General features: G+C 29.5%; 1 protein-coding gene across 10 annotated transcripts in view; it reads left to right on the top strand.

The window, feature by feature from the left end:
- Positions 1-20333, top strand: part of LOC106679488 (uncharacterized) — a 66654-nt gene that overhangs the window by 12923 nt on the left and 33398 nt on the right. For 8 of the 10 annotated variants that reach the window (XM_014418680.3, XM_024363125.2, XM_024363124.2 and 5 more), the window contains 4 exons: positions 10972-11043; positions 13790-13852; positions 18411-18494; positions 19789-19906. In XM_014418680.3, the coding sequence (XP_014274166.1) occupies positions 13817-13852; positions 18411-18494; positions 19789-19906 (238 nt within the window). In that variant the 5' untranslated portion in view covers positions 10972-11043; positions 13790-13816. The remainder of the gene's footprint in view (positions 1-10971; positions 11044-13789; positions 13853-18410; positions 18495-19788; positions 19907-20333) is intronic. The other 2 variants (XM_024363127.2, XM_024363126.2) reach the window with 1 other exon arrangement.

Below are 20333 nucleotides of genomic sequence, written 5' to 3'. Positions count from 1 at the left end.
ATCGCCTTCAATTTATTTGGCGGGCTGCTGTCCCACAGTGCCTGCCACTCCTGTAATATGGCTTCTCTTAGTGGTCGTGCGAGCTCCGATGCTGTTAAGAATGCTTTACTTGGTCCCGGAAGGTTGAGCGCCTTTTTTGCTGCTCTATCAGCCATTTTGTTGCCTCTAATCCCAATATGACTAGGTGACCAGATTAAATGTATAAATTTTCCATTGTCGTTCAAAATTTTTATGTTTGTGTTTGCTTTAGTAATTGACAGACTAGTTTATGTGAGTACCCATTTGATAGGAGATCTATAACTTTGTTTTTTATTGTTTTTTGGTATTTGGGGGATGTTAATTTTCGTGCCCGATTTATTAAATTTTTAGCTGTGTTAATTTTGTTTCTTTTTGAACATTGGTATAGTGTATATATCTTCCAGAGTGAATAGGTTTTCGCCACCATTTTGTTTCTATTTCCCCCATTAGATTTTCTTATTAAAAGTACATCTAAAAATGGTATTTTGTTTTCTATTTCAAATTCTATAAGAAAATTTTATTTGGAAGCGAAATTGTTAAATTCCCTTAAAATTATTTCTTTTTTATTGTTCTTAGTTGGAATCGCGGTTATGATATTATCAACAAATTTGTATATGAAATAGTATTTTAGGTATTACAGTATCTAATAAATCTTCTTAGTAAATATCTGCTAAAATCGGAGTAATAGGAGATCCTATGGGGCATCTGAATTTTCGGATACAGAATTTTTAAATTGAAAATATCCTCTATCAGTACATAGTGATAGTATTTTCATAAATTGATTTTTGGGATATTTGTGTGTGTTTCAAGTTTGTTCCATTTGTTTTGAATGATATTTTTAATTGTTGGGTTATGTATATTTGTAAACAGTGATGATGCGTCTAATGAAACAAGTTTATACCCTTGTGGAATTTTCATGCTAGTGATGTTTTTTTTTTTTAAATTCAAATGAGTCTTTAGCATAGTATTTATTAGTGGAAATTATTTTTAATAAATCTGCCAGTTATTTTAATTACTCATATGTGGGGAATTCTGGAATGAAACTATTGGTCTAACTGGGTTTTCTCTTTGTGGGTTTCTATTAATGAATATAATTTGGGTGATGTCGGTGAATTTGTAATTAGTTTGCATTATGTTTTGTTGTCAATGTACTTTTCCCGTTTTAACTGTGCTAGGGTTACGTTTGTATTTGTCATTAATTTATGAGTTGGGTTTGTACCTTCCTTTTTATATCTTTAATCGTTATTTACTAGCGTATTTGTTTTTTTTTGATATAGTCAGTCGTCTTTGGTGATAGCGACAGTTTAGTTAATTTTGTCTTTTTGTTATTATTATATCAGGTTGTATTTAAAAATTCTTTTGTTCTGTACATTTTTTGAGTGTAAGAACAGCGACAGTTTGGTTAATTTTGTCTTTTTTTTATTATATCAGGTTGTATTAAAAATATTGTATTCTTTTGTTCTGTACATTTTTTGAGTGTTAGAACATGTCTTCGTGTTTCTGTTATTTTTAGTATTATTTTTGTAGTTAGTTAATATATTTACACACTTATCTCTCATTTCATCCCATCCATTCTCTTCTACATTGTTTTGAATAATATATTCTATGTCACTAATAAGGAAAACTATAGGTACTTTGTTGGGGTCATAATCTATACAATGCTTAGGGCCAAGGGACAAAAACTGTTTTACATCTGTTGGAAATTCCACATCTTGTAAAGTTCACAAACCATTTCTCATTGCCTATATTTGTTGGATTTTTCTGATTTATTTTGACTATTTTATTTAATTGATTTTCTTTTATGCGATTGAATTTCTGGTCATATGTATGATTGATCTTGTTGAAAAATTTTTCATAAATAAATTGAGGGAGGAAATTACAAATTTCTGTTTTGTACATTTCTATTTCACTTATTAATTTGTTCACTTTTCTTATGGCACTTTTTATCTCGATGTTTAAAATTTTTTTTTTTTAAACCTGTCCGCGGATTTCAGTAATTCGATATTGTATTGTTTGTCAATCTTGAAGGTGCAGTGTAGATTATTGAGGCACTTTTCGATATGTTGTGGAAGAATTTGTTGAGATCGGCATCTTAGTAGAAATATTTTGTTGTTCTTTACAGCGGCTAATTTTCTGTGTGTTTTGATATTTTTTCATAACTGTACTTGCTGTCCTTGTGACTGTTCCACTTCTTTATGAAACCCCATTTTCTCACTGTAGATTTATTTTTTTTCTCATTGTAGGGCATGGCTATACCAACAATGAAGGTGCAAAACATCGCTAAAACAAAGTTGTATTATTGACTGATCCTCAAGACCCACCAAAAAAAATATATATATTTATATAATATAAACTTAAGTATCAGCGAAAGTAAAACTTGAAAAAAAAAGATTAGAAGGAATAAGATCTGACACGTTTGAACTGCTGTAAAATACTAGCTTTATTGGGTTCGGTACATCTCTTTATATACATTCGATTAGCTGATCCTCTCAATCAGCTGACATCGAAATAACAGCTGACTCAGACCATAACCCCCCCCCAGCAGTTAATGAATAATCTTTGTAAACTAATACGATACAATACAATAACAGAAAACATAAACAATAAAGAAAACCATTTACAATAAAAATAAATTCCTGTATACTTATCATTATAAAAGTTCACAAGCTCCCTGAAATAAACGCTAATGCATAATGTAAACCTAAGAATAAAATTAAAGAACTCTTCATACAATATTTACACAATTATTTCTGTTTTGTATTTTGTCTATTTAAGTTTAGTGTTGTTAATTATGTATATATATTTATTAGGTTAGAATAACATGAATTTAAATTTTTTACATCAGATTTTTTTGTTGATAATCTGATTCTTATATTTTTCTACAGTAATCATTTCTTTTAAATTTCACTTAAAGTTGTTTTTTCCTTATGTATAATTTTTGGTGTATCAAATTTGAATTTATGTCCTGTTTGTCTTAAATGTGGTGTGATCAGTTTGCTCTGGTTCCTTGGGATTATTTGTTATAGAGGTACAACCATCATATTTGTGTTGATATACCCTTCTTTTTGACATACTGTTCTGAAGTACTAAAAAAAGGATTTCCCGCAGTTCTCTTCGCAGGGTTTGTATATACACCTACGCATGCACGCACACATTTGTATAGAATGAAAAATCAAACCAACCAACTTACCAGTATCTCTTATGTATTACTTGCATATTTTAAAAACCATAATTATGACTATGTAAGAGTGATGGTCAGGGCTGCAATGAAGAGGAAACAAAAAATAGTTCTCCACTATTTATATTGTTCAAATATTTTACGTATTTCTCAACTATTTATTTTATTTGTGAAGTTTTATTAATACAAACATTCTCAGATAGTGGCAATTTTTGTTTATAATTTTTTTTGTACTTTATCATAAATGAAATTATTTTTTTCTACATAATTTATTATTTGTTTATTCATTTCTAAAATACCATTCTGCGAAAATGGTATTTTTAAATAAGAGGGTAAGTCAATATTTATCCGCAATTTAGTTATATTTTTGTTTATGTAGGTAACATTGTCGTTTTACATTGATGACCCATGCTCTGTTTATTTGTTTCAAGTTTCAAGCTGCTTGGTTAGTTTTGTTATCGCTGCCGTGCTGTCAATCATGACTGCTCTGCTATTTATACCAAAGAAGAGCAATGTACAGTGATCCTTTGTTTGTGGTCGGAAGGCTTATCAGGGGCTGAAAATCATCGAAGACTTTCAGTATGGGAACAGTATTTTGCCACTATGGAGTGTCTACGAATGGATTGGAAAAATTAAAAAATGGTTGCACAAGTGTTACGCATGATGAAGGAGCCGGACGACCGTTTACCGCCACAAATAAAGAAAACATTGAGCTTTCACATGAAATGGTGCTCTTAGACAGACGAGTAACTATTGATGAAGTGGCATATTGTCTGCAAATAAGTCACGATTCTACCTACAAAATCATCTAAAACAGACTTGGGTTTCATAAAGTTTGCGCAAGATGGGTCCCAAAACAACTCACACATTTGCATAATCAAACGTGCTTCGACACCTGCCAAAAACATTTGGATCGCTATGGTAACAAACAGTACAACTTCTTAGACAGGATTATTACTGGTGATGAAACAAGGATCCATCATTATGAGCTGGAGAGTAAATGGCAGAGTATGGAATGGAAACTTCCAAATTCGCCATGCAAGAAATAGTTCAAGACCCAACTGTCCGCAGGAAAACAGATGCTTATGGTTTTTTTGGGACTCACAAGGTCCAGTACTGGAACATTATGAGGAAAGGGGCACAACAATAAACTGTGTACGTTACAGTGAGATGCTTATTACTGCTAAGCTAAAGCCTGTGATTCGAAGCAAATTCCGAGGATTGTTGTCAAAAGATGTTATGTTATTGCACGACTATGCCCATCCGCATACAGCTGCCCACACTGCTGAAATGCTCCAGAACCTTAATTTTGAAGTACAGGCTCATCCTCCATATAGTCCCGATCTTGCCTCTTCTGACTATCTCTTGGTCCACTCAAAGAGGCATAAAGGGACCGTCAATTTACCTTGGACGAAGCAATGAAAGAAGTGGTGTGTTCTGGACTCGTAGCTCAACCTAAAACCTTCTTTTATGAGGGCATCATGAAGCTTTTACAATGATGGACCAATTGCGTTGAAAAGCAAGGGAACTATGTCGAAAAATGATGTACTTGTAAGTTTCCTATTTGATTACAATAAAATTTTATAACTATATTTTGGATAATAATTGACTTACCCTCGTATAATGGTGAAATCATTTGGGAAGTTTACTTTCTGTCTGTTTATCAGGACTAGTTCTTACTGATTTAATAGATAATGCAGTTGAAAAGCATCTTCAGAACAGTTGAATCATTTATCCTGTCTGCTCCACCACTGCCCTTTAAGGCTGATGACTAACCAAATCTGGCCCATTTGTCAGTTCATACTGAGGAAGGTTCCACCGCTGTTTGTAATTTTTGTGACACCAAACACATTATTTATACCATATTTTACAGTTCCTGTATCCTGTAAAAAATGAAGTGAAGGTGTGTATTCTTTTGTATCATACACTTGACTGTGAATATGCTCTTAAATGATGTTAGAAACACAATTATCAGTTATTAAATCATTGCATCATATTAATACATAGTACAAAAAATTTTACATTCTATATATAATTTTTTTATGATAAAGATAATGTATATACTACTAAAGGGGAATTTCCATTTTACGAACTTCTAAAATTTGATCCATGTATATTTCTTTAAAATCGAACTGCTGTATCTTGAATAGAATTTGGTCTATTGAAAACAATTTAGTCTACCTTAAAAATTTATCTAGTTACTTTTGCCAATAAATTTTCAGAAAATTCAAACAGTTAAATCTAGGAAAATATTGGGTATAAAGAAACAACTTTGGTCTTATTTTATAGCAAATTTAGTTCACTTCAACGACACAGAGTACATAATCACTTTGACTGTACAGTTGATACATACTTGGAAGTCTAAATGGACTAAATACTGAAAAAAATGTTTTCAGTTTTTCAAGTACTGTAAAACTTCTCTATAACAGACATACATGGGAAGATGATTTTTTCTGTTATAAGTAGATTTCGTTCCAGACTAAATTGATGTAAAAAGAATATTTAAATAAAATAACAGAATTATTTACTAATAGTCAATTGTGCTGTGAAACCTTGTAAATTTGAATAAATCAATAATACGCGTTTTTGTATTATTTAAAGAAAAATAAGTTCTAGGGACATCTTGTGACAATCATCATTTTGTAGGATATATATATTCTTTTTCTTACTATCAAAATTCTTTTAGAATGTCTCTAGAAAGTTTTAATTTATCTGTGGTCTCAGAGAAAAGCCATGGATGAATTTTTTTTATCAAAGTTTTACATTATACCTATCATAAAATGTCTAACCTCAAATTTTGAGGGAGGGGTTTAAATTGTTGTTTCTATTATGCTGCAGGCCAAATTTAAATGTTGTCAATATTAACTAATATATAGGGTGTTTTTTTAAGCCCGATAGAACTTGAAATTGTAAAAAATAACACAAAAAATTAAATTGTAATCAAAATTTTTTTTTTATTCGAAAGATCAATACGTGACATTAACATTTGAAAATGATTTCGGGCATATGGGCACCGCGGCTGTTCTTGACGAAGCGCATTCTGGACGTCCAATTTTGGGCCACTTTTTTGAGCACTGCTTGCTTATGAAGTATGTCACGAATAACACGAACAATGCTGGCCTCCAAGGCGTCAATTGTTGCTGGTTTATCAGCATAAACCAGTGACTTCACGTAGCCCCACAGGAAATAATCGAGAGGTGTCAAATCGCACGACCATATGCGGCAATTTTGCTTATTAACAAACCCGTTAAGCCAAAAATGCGCCTCATCGCTGAACACAATTTTACAGAATGCGCTTCGTCAATCATTTTCAAATGTTAATGTCACGTATTGATCTTTCGAATAAAAAAAAAATTTTGATTACAATTTAATTTTTTGTGTTATTTTTTACAATTTCAAGTTCTATCGGGCTTAAAAAAAGACCCTATAGTAAGTGGCCGGAGTCGGATAAAATTCAGAATAAAGCCATCAATACAAAACAGCAAAACCTCCTTTTTGGTTTATTTTAACATGAAATATAATTTATATTTAATCTTTTTAATTTCTTGAGACTGATATTTATTGTTTAAATAAATCAACTGGTATCCCTTTAAGTCTAAACACTCTTTATCAGTTCATCAACAGTCCAACATTTTGGCCAACCTCAAGGACAATCTAACAATTAACAGCTTTTATTTTATTTTATTTATTTATTGCTGTTTACAACTGTACATAAAAATAAATTTGATACCAGCTATAATGGAGTGATACAGGCGTATAGAGAAACTACCCATTGGCAACACTAATAGGTTTTATTAAATATTCATTTGTAACAATTTTAACCACAGCATTATTATTAATAATTTAACATACCTTAAATATAAATTTACACCTCACATCCAATTATTTAAAAACGTTTTGCAGTCTATTCTTGCCAGGTCATTAATAATAAGTCAAATAATCTTATGAAACAATAAAGTAATAGGGAATCATATCAATTATTAATAAGCTTGCCTAAGTTTATGTCTAGTTACCTATTTTGTCAAAACTTCATTAATTTTTAAAACTTTTAATTTTAGATTAACACTATTACAACTTTAGACTATCTACTATCTTATCAACAAACTATTTTTAACCATACACTCAGGTCAGGCTTGTAATTGATTTATTTCAAATTGCATTTTGGTGTAAATTTTTATTTCTTTTATTATTAAAACTAATTGTAAATAGTAACATAAAATTTACCCATATTTTTCATTTATTAATTTTGTTTTAAATCTCTGCGTAGAGTTAGTTCAAATTTCTTTTATCTGTTTTAAAATAACAAGCAGTAATATGATATTGAATTACTATTCTTCCATCCATTTTAAATTAATCCATTTAAAGATTATGAAGTTGAAAAATACTGTTTATGTTACAGACTAAACAACAAAATTAAAAATTATAATAGTAAATTGATATAAAATGTCAATCAGGACTGATATATAAAATTCTGTGTTAAAATTGTCCTGCTACCTATATAGGTAAAACTAAGCAATTGTTGGGTGATAAAATGTATCAACACAGAAACGATATTGGAAATAAGGAGAAGGATCCCAATAAAACAGCACTAGTGCAGCATGCAGCTAAAAACCAACACAAATTCGACTTTGATAACAATAATTTTACTTAAAGAAAATAATTGTACAGTAAATTTTAAAACAGATACAAGACATTTGAGCCAACACTATGCAGAGATTTTAAACAAAATTAATTTAAGAAAAATATGGGTAAATTTTATGTATCTATCTACAATTAATTTTAATAGTAAAAGAAATAAAAATTCATACCAAAATTCAATTTGAAATAAATCAATTATAAGCCTGATCTGAGTGTGTGGTTAAAAATAGTTTGTTAATAGTGTTAAATTGGTCTAAAATTAAAAATTAATGAAATTGTGACAAAATAGGTAAATAGACATAAGCTTAAGCAAGCTTATTAATAATTGATAAGATCAATGATTCCCTATTAATTTATTGTTTCATTGGGTGAGTTGACTTATTATTAATGACCTGGACAAAACAGCCTGCAAAACGTTTTTAAATAATTAGATGTAAGGTGTAAATTTATATTCAAGGTATGTTAAATTATTAATAATAATGTTGTTAAAATTGTTACCTATGAATGTATAATAAAAGCTGTTAATTGTTAGAGATTGTCCTTCAGGATGGCTGAAACGTTGGACTGTTGATGAAATAATAAAGATTGTTGAGGCTTAAAGTACGAATTGATTTATTTAAACAAATAAATACAATATCTGAATAAGTTTAATTTTCTGATTAATTTAGATTAAAAATTAATTAATAAATAAATAACTGTATACGAATATCTGTAAAATATGTAATAAATACTGCTTATTTGATATAAATTTTTGTTATTGTTATAAGATATTCAGCAAAAACAACATTATGTAAACTTTTCCCAAAATAAGTGACCCAGTATAAAATGTGTACCTTATTGACGGGAACCTTTATAAAACTGTCTATTCAGAGGAATTTCGGTGATTCAGAGGCCTTCATTAGCTGTATTTCAAAATGACCTGAAAGTCCTTTAAGGTCAAAAACTTGATTTAAGAAATTTATTATTAGCCATCTGTCACATAAAATATATCAGTTACCTACCTCATACGATGCAAGGTAACTTTTTTTCTATTTTAAATAGAGTTAACTTAACAATGGTGTTTATTATAGATTATGTGAGATAGTTGATGTTTACTTAAATCTATATTGATTAAAAAAGCAAATCATAAACTGTACCATATTATGAATGTTGTTCTAGTGAATTATTTACTAGACTGATCTTAGCTTGCTTATTGTGTTCAAATCAACTTATGTTTATTTTGATACTTTGTCATGTTTATATTAAATCTTTTTCCAATACTATTATTGATGAACATTAACAATATTAAAAAATATTGATAATTCTGGTAAACATTTGCTGACTGGAGAAAGTCAAAGAAATCAACATGAATTACTAATGACTTAAAGTTTATTTCTTTGAATTTCAAAATGAAATTAAACATATTAAGTTCCCTTCACAACAATAGATAAAATCAAACATAGTTGAAGTTATGGTTGCTGCAACTTACTGTAAACATAACTTTAATGATTTGATCTTCTGACTTTTCCATTCTGAATGAATATTATATTAAAGTTCATTTAATGAAATGACATATAAAATCTATCTTTCAATATAAATGACTGTACAAGTATTATACAGTAATAATACAGGTTTATAAAATAAGTTTTTAAGTTAAGAAATTATATTTAGGTTTTCTACAAAATTATTAAGAAATTAGATGATCTTTAAATGGAGAAATTTAATTTTGTATATACACAGTAAGTGCAAATTCTATTCAAATTACTAGGTAAGTGAAAGTTAAACTGGACTGTGAATTTGTTCCTCATTTGAAAAAACTAAAGCACTCAGTGTGTACTTGAAGTGTTTACCCCCTCTCCCTCTCCTGTTTCCTTCTTTAGAAATCATTGTACAGAAAAGTAAATTTACATTTTATTAACAAAAAAATATTTTTTTAGATTTTGTTTCAAAGTTAAAATTGTTATCATTATCAAATTTTAAAAGCATTTATTTATTAAAATATAAGAAGATGGTCAGGGTTGCGGTCAAAAAAAGAACAATATATATTTAAAATTTTACGGTCAACTATATTTACAGATACATTTATTTATTAGTACAAAAATATATTGCTATATGATACTTTTATATTTTCAATTTAAAGTCAACTCCTGGTTGACTATTTATGGGTTGATTATTCAGAGTGACTTTAATGAAAAAAGGTTTTTTTTTTTATAAGTATGTGGAGAAATGGCTAGTTACTTGCTGAAAAATTTTTTTCGAGGCCGAAATTTGATTAGAAAACACCCCAAAAATTGAAATTTAAAAACAAAGACAAGTACTTATTTTTAAAGGCAAAAATATTTAACCAATATTAATTAATAAGAATATTCGTTTTGGCTAAAATACCATCTTCAGGGAAAAAAACTTTAATTACTCATTATAGTACAACTTAAAGACTCAAACTTTCTTTCTAGGTAGGGGATTCATAAGAGGTTAATCAAGAATGCTGTGGCTGTTATTCCTTAGCCCTCTAAATCAGAATCCCCTGTTTTGCTAATATTATTTATTATATTATAAAAATCAATATTATTTATTTATTATAAAATTATGTATTATATTTTTATAATAAATAAATAATATTGGTAGGACTGAATATTAGGCAGGGGACTTAGATTTAAAGGGTCATGGAATAACAGATAGCTATCTTGATTGACTTGTTATAACCTCCTCTGTCTTGGAAGTTTTAGCCTGGTAAGTTGCACCATAATGTGTAATTAAAATATTTTTGTTCCTGAAGATGGGTTTTAGCTGAAACATTGAACATTTTGGCTAATGAATATTCATGAAATATTTTTGCCTTTAGAATGAACAAATTTACTTTCACTTTAAATTCATTTCATATAAAAAGTGATTTTTTTTTTGTTCTTTTTCATTTAATTACCAATGCATTTGAAACAAATTGTTACTTATTGTAATAAATTAATTTGAAAATGTATTGTGAAATGTTATTTATTATGTTTTTTACTGGTTCTACTATATTTTTGTTCAGAATATGTGTTAATAACAAATTTTAATCTTTAGGAGTTATAATGAAACTTAATTCTACAGATAATTAGGAGTTGATTGTATTCATAATTGTTTTTTTTTTTTTTAATAACTCTTTGCTATCTTTTTACTAGATTGTGAGAAAGTTAAAAGAGAAATCATAGGAAGTTGTCGGAAGATTAGTCAGATTGTCAAAGTGCTTCAAGGTGAGTTAATATTTTAAAGCTATTTTCATGTAATCATGATTTGTTGTAATTATTGGAGTATAGTGATGTTATTAGTTTGTACAACTAATGTCAGACCTGAACATAATCATTCTATTATTTATCTGCCAAATGAAAACAAGAAAGTAACATATTGCTTTTTATTTTATTCCAAATTATTTGTTAAATATGAGAAATAATATACTATGATTTGGCCCATAACATTATTGATAAGGAAATAATAATGAACAGTTGTGTAAACATACACACCCAAATAACTTCTTCGAAGTCAGGAAGAGGACTATTTATTAATATACTTTTTTTTTTTTTAGCAGGACTTAAATTGATCCTAATTTAGTTTAAGTCACTTTCCCAGGAATGGAACCAATATTCCTATCTGGAATAAACATGAGGACCACCTTTAAACATGACATTTTCAAATGTTTTAGTTGAATTAATTCTGATAATAACCATTAGTTAAGAACTCTAAAATAAAAATAATAGTTTCAAGATTTGTGGATTTTGAATGGAAATACTCATAAAAGAAAGTATCTTGGCTACTCCATTGCCTTTGATACATATAGAGAAAGCATTAGAAGTATTCTACATGCCTTTACAGAGAGTGATACAATGATGATGCATTGGACGCATATGGAGAAAGCATTAGAAGTATTCTATATGCCTTTACAGAGAGTGAAACACCAGCACTGATACAAATAAACACTAAAAAAGCAGCATACTAAAGTAAAAGCGGGAACTCATAGCAAAAGTCAAAAATTTGGACACGGTTACTGAGTCACCATGGAAAACAGTATGAAACAATTATGAAAATAAAAAAAAAAATGAAACAATTAACTGAAAACTACTGGTAATACCTGATGAACATGAAATGAAAATTGGTAGAAGTTGACTAAATCTCTCCCAACTCCATTAAAAAAATATGTTAACTATTCTTGCAACATTTGACAGTTTTAGATTGCACAGTTTTATGAGTTTGGGTACAAGTTTATTTTTAGAACAACACACTGTAGCAAAAATATAAGAAATCAATCATAAGTACAAGAGATACCATAAAGAGAAATCTTATCTCATTCTTTCAAGACTAAGGAATAATCCACCTTTGCCATACTGCATGCTTCAACCTTTTGAATATTAAAAATGTCTATGTTGTTGTACTAAAATAGTACCATGTTATGGGTATTGTAATTATGATGAAAATTCATACATTTGGTTTAAGGGGTGATAAAATATTTTTTGGATAAAAATTATCACATATATCACATTAATTTTTCAAACCTCCTGATCTCAGTTTCCTCTTCTTTCAGTTTAAATGATTTGCTTTTCTTTTTCAATTTCACAGGAATACTTTTTATTGGTTCTAAACTGGTCTATCTATATCTTTTCCTTAGTAGATAATAGTCATTTACTTCCTGTTTCATGGCTTCTTTTAACTCAAATATCTATTAACTCAATTATCATGTTTCTTTGGATTTTTGAGAAACTGAAGCCTCACTAAATACTAATGTGTTTATGCAGCAGTCATCATAATTTGTCTTTATAGTAGTGAATAAGATATTTCAATTAATAAAAGTAAAACAAAACAATAAAAATTACTTAAAATTTTTAGTTGTAATTATTTGTTTATCTGTATATTTGTTGTGTTATTTTTAAATGTTTGTGATATTACTCCCTTAAATATTTTAAAATAATTTAGGAACCAAAATAGTAGTATTGCTCATGGATAAATTGCAGTTCGATTTGAAATGTAGTGTAATAGAAAAAATCTAAATGTAATTGATGTGTTTTTAAATGTTTTGACTCAACATTCTTTTTTTTTTTAATTTTTAGAATAAAAAGACTATATGTAAGGATTGTTCATTGCCAGGTTTCCTTAGTTATTTTGTTATATACCTTAGATCAGTGATTCCCAAAGTGTGTGCCGCAGCTCCCAGGGTTGCTGCGATATATCTGATTAAACAATTCGGCAATTTTCTTAGAATTTCCAATTCTCAAATTTTTGTGCCTACAATCGTGTACTGACAAAATTCCGAGAATTTAGCAACTTCTGAGTCTTTGGAGGTGATTGTCCAGTCTCTATATGGATATTACCGAAACAGTTAAATTAGATATTTTATATTATCCCTAGGAAAATAGTTTCTGTTTTTAATTTTTCGCTGTTAAATTGGTAATCACTTTTAAAAATGAAAGTTTTCCAATTTTTCAAGAAAGTCAAAAATGTAGAAAAAAATCTGATGTATTTAGGGCACCGCAAATTGAAGAAGATTGTGAACCTCTGCCTTAGATTATTGGAGATGGGTTGAAATTTATCAATCTGATATATTATCATTGATGCCAAAAAGTAACAGACATAGTAAAATGTTACTAACTTAAAGTATTAGATACTTTCAGTTACTGCTTTGTACCATTTTGACTGACTAGACCCATTATTCCAGTTATTCCTTGTTTATCCAAGTAATGCTTCAAATCTCATCCACATTTACATTTTTATTTACATAAACACTTACTATTGTGAGAATTTCTTTTGAATATACCTGCCTACCTTCAAATTCTTATTTCATTTCTATTGGCAAATTGTCATTGTGACTCCTGGAAGCTGTCTTATTGCATCTCTACCATAAATATTATTATATCTAATTTTTTAATGATCAAAATTATTATTTAAAATTAGTTTTTAGTTTAATTAATAGATTAAAAATAATGGACTGCATCAATTTTTATTTTCTCCAAGGGACTGCATGGAAATAGTTGCAATAAAATGACGGAAACTCTTGATACAGTACAAAGCTCGGATGTAAGTACTTTTTATGCTAACTTTTTATTGCAGTCTGCTTGGTTTTTTACTTGGTCTGATAAACTATCTTTTGCAGCTTTATCTGTTCATTTTATATATGTATTTTCCAGTTTGTTTGCAAATGGTAACAAATAAATGTTTTGTGTTTGTCTGATTTAACTGAAGTATTCTTGGTGGTGGTGGAGCAAAATAATTTTCTATTACATACTAACTTTAGGTGCACTTTTACTTATGTTTTGTTCTTAATACAATATTTATTATTTAATGTATGTTCTTAAATAGACAGTTATGTATGAGGGTGGTTTGAAAAGTTTCGGAATCACCGCTAGATGTCAGTGCTAACGAGGTTCCTGCGCAATAATCACACATTCTTTGTGAGTGAACACATGGGGTGAGTGGTAGTGACGACTCTTTGTTGCTGTTTTATGTGTAGTGATTTGTGGCAATGGAAAAAACTGAGATTCAAGCAGTGATTAAGTACTTTGTAAAGAAAGTTATGAAAGCAAAAGAAACTCATGCCGCCTTTCAGAACACACTGGGGGACTCTGGTCGTTCATATTCTACTGTTGCCAAGCGGACAAGTGAGTTAAAATTTGATCAGGAGAGCGTAGATGATGATCTACGTATTGGACGGCCAACAAGTTGTACGACCCCAAAATTTATTGCAAAAGTCCATAAAGTCATGGAGGATCGTCGACTGAAAGTGCGTGGGATTGCTGAAACTGTAGGGATGTCATTTGAACGGGTATACCGGGTATTTTAACTGAAGAATTGGGAATGAAAAAATTATCCGCTAGATGGGTGCTGCTCTTGACATTGGACCAGAAATGCACCAGATTGGAAATGTCTGAACAAAATTTGGCCTGTTTTCAGTGCAATCAACAAGATTTGGCCGGTTTGTGACTACAGATGAAACTTGGATCCACTATTATACCCCAGAGACAGAGTAGTCAAAGCAGTGGAAACATGCTGAGTCACCACCACCAAAGAAAGCAAAGGCAGTGCATTTGGCCGGAAAGGTCATGGCCTTAGTTTTCTGGGATGCAAAAGGCATTCTGCTGATAGATTATCTTCCTGCTGGCCAAAAAATTATGGAGCAATACTACACAAACTTTCTAGACCAACTACAGGAAAAGATACGTGAAAAAAGGGCCTGGTTTGACAAGGAAAAAAGTCATCTTCATCAGGACAATGTCCGCCCGCTCACAAGTGCTATTGCCATGGCAAAACTTCATGAACTGAGGTACTAATTGTTGCCACATCCATCTTATTCACCTGATTTGGCACCATCAGACTTTCATCTCTTCCCCAAGCTGAAAATTTTCCTAGGTGGACTGCGATTTCCTACAACGGAAGAAGTGACAGCCGAATTGAAGAGGTATTTTGCAGGCCTGAAGGAATCTCATTTTCGAGATGGGATCAAGGCATATATCTATATATTTGTATAGGTCTATACGGAGACTATTTTGAAAAATAAAATCAGTTCCACAGAGGTAAGACACTTCTTTTTAGTACACTCCGAGACCTTTTCAAACCATCTTCGTGTTATCATAAGTTTCCATTTGTTGTGTGGTTAATAAATTAAGGTTCATTTAACATGTTGACTGGCAATCACGAGATAGTGTGTGGCTTTTGTTATTATCTAAAACAGCAACTATGAGTTATTTAATAGTTTTTTTACTTACCATATTTATGCAGTTACAATAAAATTTATATTGAGTGTCCCAGTGTACACATTCACCACTATTAACGTCTATAATTTCTCAAATTTTGATCTGATTTTGGCTGAATTTATTTGACTTATCAGTGTTATCTTTTTAAGTTATTTTTAGTTTTCTAATCTTATCTAGTTTTTCTCCAGGACCCTTAGTTCAGGAATTTTCATGGAATGTTCATATGTGCTTGTGTTATCTGTGTATTCAGTTTCAATCTCTTCACCTATCGCATCATTTTGTGGATTATAACATTTTTTGACAACCTCTCTTCATCTTCTTTTCCTTTTCGTGATTTTTCGTCTTTACTTTCACTTAATTCACTTCTAGCTTTTCAGCTTTATATGAGTTATTCCAGCTTCTTTTGTTCTCTCGACTTTTACAGATTTGTACTTATTCTGTTTTCCAATAAAATATTCTTTTATGTCTTATTCCCTTTCTTGTAGATCACCGTTTTCTATGTCATCTCCAATTAACACAGTGCAAGTAACTGTTTCCCCTAACACACAAGTATCATATTCTTCTTCTACTTTGTAACGATGATCATCTAGATGAGTTAATATTGGTGTTGTTTGGAATAGGTATGAAAGGATCTGATATTTGGACATCGTTCATTTTTTAACCATAAAAACCTTGTGATAGATTTTAATAAAAATTTCATTAAATTGGAAGTCATTAACCTCAAAAGAAAAATTTAATAATGTTGTTTAGAAAGGAATGAATTTTATTTGTTATCAGTAAGGAAAATTAAGAACTTCATTGAGTAATTTTGGATTGTAATATTCATAAGGTCAGCTAGCAAGTTTATCCATATATTCAGATTTTAGTGTTGTGTATAATAAGTTTTATTTATAAAATTTCCGATGAGATGAGAATTTTATATGATATATTCTAGTACAATTACTATTTGTTCTCATGTTGAAATAAATAATAGGTGGTATTTCCCGACTAGTTTTCTATTTTTTTTAATTATATACATTATGAAATATAAACTAAATTTAAAATAAAGGATTTAATTACCTATGAGGTTAATTTTCTGACTCGAAAATTAAAAATCTTTTACTATTACAAAAACTAATTTAACTGATAAAATCCTCACCAGTATATTATACTTGACTGTTAAGGTTTTGCTTGATTCATCTATGCAAAAAAACATAAATTAATTATTAAGAGGAAATAATCGGTAACAATATATTGGCTATTTATGACATTTTATTTTGTGTTACATACTAAGTCAATTTCAAAACCTAAATATTACCTTATCCCAGTAAGCTTTGCAATCACTGAAGGTTCTGTGAAAAAAAACAAAAAATTAACTGTAGGTCTCATTTTTCATAGGTATGCTTTGTATGATAATGACATTTGTTAAGACTTTCATTGTTCTCATTCTAGTTAAGAAGGGATTTTACTTAAGATTTTTACTAGAAATAATCTTAGAAAACAATATGGTTGGGAAAATGTTTATTGAAGTTTCTATTGTAATCGATTCTTTTTCTATACATTTTCATATATTTAAAATAGTCATAGATTCATTCCAGAATAATAAAGAATTAAAAAACAAACAATTTCTTAGACATTATTGTAATAACATAGTGTTTTTTTTTTCTCTTGATATAATCCTTATTCCATGAATTTATTTGAAATGCTAGTTATAAGTGTAAAAATTAATTTTAAAAAATTAAATTACTAAAATTCAGTCACTATTCAACCTTGAATATTAAGATTAAGGTCTTAACTCTTGACGATAGGAGGGAGAGCTAGAAAGTGTAACCACTAGGACAGCGGCCTTGGGAAGATTGTAATCTAAGGTGGAATCCTTTTCACGCCTCTCGTAGTTTCCTTTTCTTGAGTAACTAAACAGATTTTGACAATTCGTTTATGTATTAATTTTTTTAAAATGTCATTGTCTATTGTTGCTCTGCTGTATAATTTATTTTATAAAGATATATATATATATATTTGTCACCTAATTAAATATTTGATTTAATGGTTTTTTTTTCCCTCAGTTTAAAGCATGAAGTTTTTTATTTACTTATATTTAATAACATTATTCACAATTTTTTATAATATTATAATGATATACAATAATGTGTTTATTTTGTTTCCCATCCTCCTTTTGATTTGTGACTTTGGACATATCACTGGCAGAGTTGAAAACATTTATAGGTTATTTATATTAATTACAAACCTACCTAACTACCTAATTTAAATATTTACAAAGTATGAAATTGTTCTACATTTATTATGTAAATTTAAATTTAAAATATTTATAAGCCCTCCTGACTATACAATTCTATTTAAGTTTAATCTTTACTAATTATGAAACAATTAACTTTATATGTGGATTTATTCACAAACCCAGTTCAGAATGAATAATTTGGTTGAAAATAGGCAAGGGTTGTCAGAAAGTTGACCAGAGTTAGACTTGACAAGAGTTGATAACAGTCAGCACTAGCTTTCTAGAATTCTCTAAAACACTGGTAGATGCTGCCAAGGTCAAACTATCTCGAAAAACTGCTAAATACAAATAATACTACTAAAACTACTAAAATAGGGAGTACAAAATTGCTTACATAGTAGTCTATCAAGAGATAGATTAGAGTTTAGACAATATTTACTTATACAATTATAAAATATCGGAATTAATATATTACATCATATGTGATAGATCAGATTTTTATTGCTTGAAACTAAGTTAATCAATTAATTTACTATGGCAATGATTTTTTTAAAACTTAAACTGTTATAATTTTTTTATATAAGTATCCCTGGTTCAGTGAATGTAATGTTATTTTATTTGATGAGAAAAAATAAAAATATGTTAGTTCATCTATCTTTATTTTCAGTTTAATGAAAAAGAAACCATGGAGGATGGTCAAGCATCGTCTCAGTTTAATGAAGATAGCCAAGAAATTTCATCAGTTGATACGGTAAATTGGCCTCAGTTTCTAATTTATATACCATTTTTACTTTGTTTATTTTAAATGTAAATCTATTCATTTATTTTAATAGGAAACTAATATTTACTTGAAATATTATCTATGAAATTATACTATAACCTTTTTTGTTTTGTAATTTAAGACCTAGAACTTTTTCTCTTAATTTGACGATACTGATAAAATAGGTGTATTCAGTTTTTGAATTTAGGAAAATTATGATTGGTTACAGTACTTTGTATTCTTTTTCTTTTTCTTCTTTTCTTTTAGCTATAAATTTCTCTCTCCTACTCCCGTATCTTTAATTTATTTAAAAAAAAAGATAAGTATTTTCCCTCTTTATTTCCTAAACCCTGCACTGTCCCAGATAGACCCTACTTTATCACCCTTTATATATTAATTAAGCATAATGACCCACTTCATTTATTTTTACTCCTTTCTCCACCCACCACTACTCGGTAGTGGTTGACTCAGAGAAGACTCACCCAGACTCAATTTGGTCATATCCTGCTAAAATTGTTGTTTTATCTCCTAAGCTCACATTTTGGTGTATTTCCTGTATTTTATTGTTTTGTCTTCTTCATCTATTTTTCTCCCTTCCTTACCATTTTTATGAATTTGTCTTATTTATATTTTATATTGATCGCTAACATTGTGTTTTATTCCCTTTTATAATCTCTTCTCCCTGTCTTATATCTTACCATTTAATCCACATGTGCAAATGTCAGGAATCAAATATTTCACAATACCATTTCACGTTTCTTAGGGAGTCATGGTAGCAGCGTGGTAACGCACCTGTCTACCAACCCAAAGGTTACGAGATCGAGTCCCCAGCCCTAACTGGGATTTTTTCAAGCATATAAATATGCAATACTCACTCACAACCTCCCCCCGGGCATTTGTGAGACCCATAAGCCAATGGGTGGCACTCACAAAAATAGGCGTGGGAGTGACGACTCACCCTATGAAAACCTCGTCATGAGAGGCACGATGTATTTCCTACTTAAATCGCACGAGGCCTTGGACCTCTGTGGTCTGTCGCACCAATAATAATATAATTTCACGTTTCTCAGTTGCACATTCCTTTCCTTCCTGAAAACTGCTTCACATGAAATTGGCTTTAACAGACTAGATAATCTCGCCATAACCAATTAACAGTAAACAGTAGTATCTTACTGGACTAACTGTCCTAATTCTGGCTTAGTTGTCTGTGGACTACTGCGGGTTAGGAACCACTCCTCTAGTTGAACCTTGGTTAAAGTAAAGTACATTTTTTTTTTGTTCACAGGTAGCTAAACCAGTGAAACAAATGGATAACGAATCTACCGATATTAGTAGAGAAGAAGACAGCCGTAGCGACTCAGGAGTTTGTAGTCCAAGTTCTTCGACTGATTTAAAAAAGCAGGGTACTGACTTTGTTTACTATCAAGCGTTTACACATTTATTGTAACAAGTGAATAACATGGGATCTAATAATATTTCTCTAATTTAAAATGCAGAGTTCTGAAATAATTTTACCCTATTATTTTGGAAAAGTTCTTGTTTTAACTTCGAAACTTTTTTGAAACAGTCTATACAAGAATTTTTTTTTAAAAACTTATTATAAATTTCTTATGAGAACTAATACCTCCAAATTTGTTTTATAAAAGTTTTTTTCAAAAACTTTATTGTTCAAAGTGTTTAAAAAAAAGTCTGATATAATATAATAATAGATTATTAAATATCAATCACACTGATCGAGAAAAAATTCTTAGAACCATATTAAACCCTTATTATTTAAAATAAAACTATTTAATAATAAAAATATGTATTTTATGTATAATAGTTTTAATT

Source organism: Halyomorpha halys, unplaced genomic scaffold, assembly GCF_000696795.3.
Source record: "Halyomorpha halys isolate HHAL.00 unplaced genomic scaffold, Hhal_1.1 Scaffold207.1, whole genome shotgun sequence".
In the NCBI taxonomy this organism is placed as follows: Eukaryota; Metazoa; Arthropoda; class Insecta; order Hemiptera; family Pentatomidae; genus Halyomorpha; species Halyomorpha halys.
The sequence above is the reverse complement of the archived record's forward strand: the minus strand, read 5'-3'. Positions and strand labels throughout refer to the sequence as shown.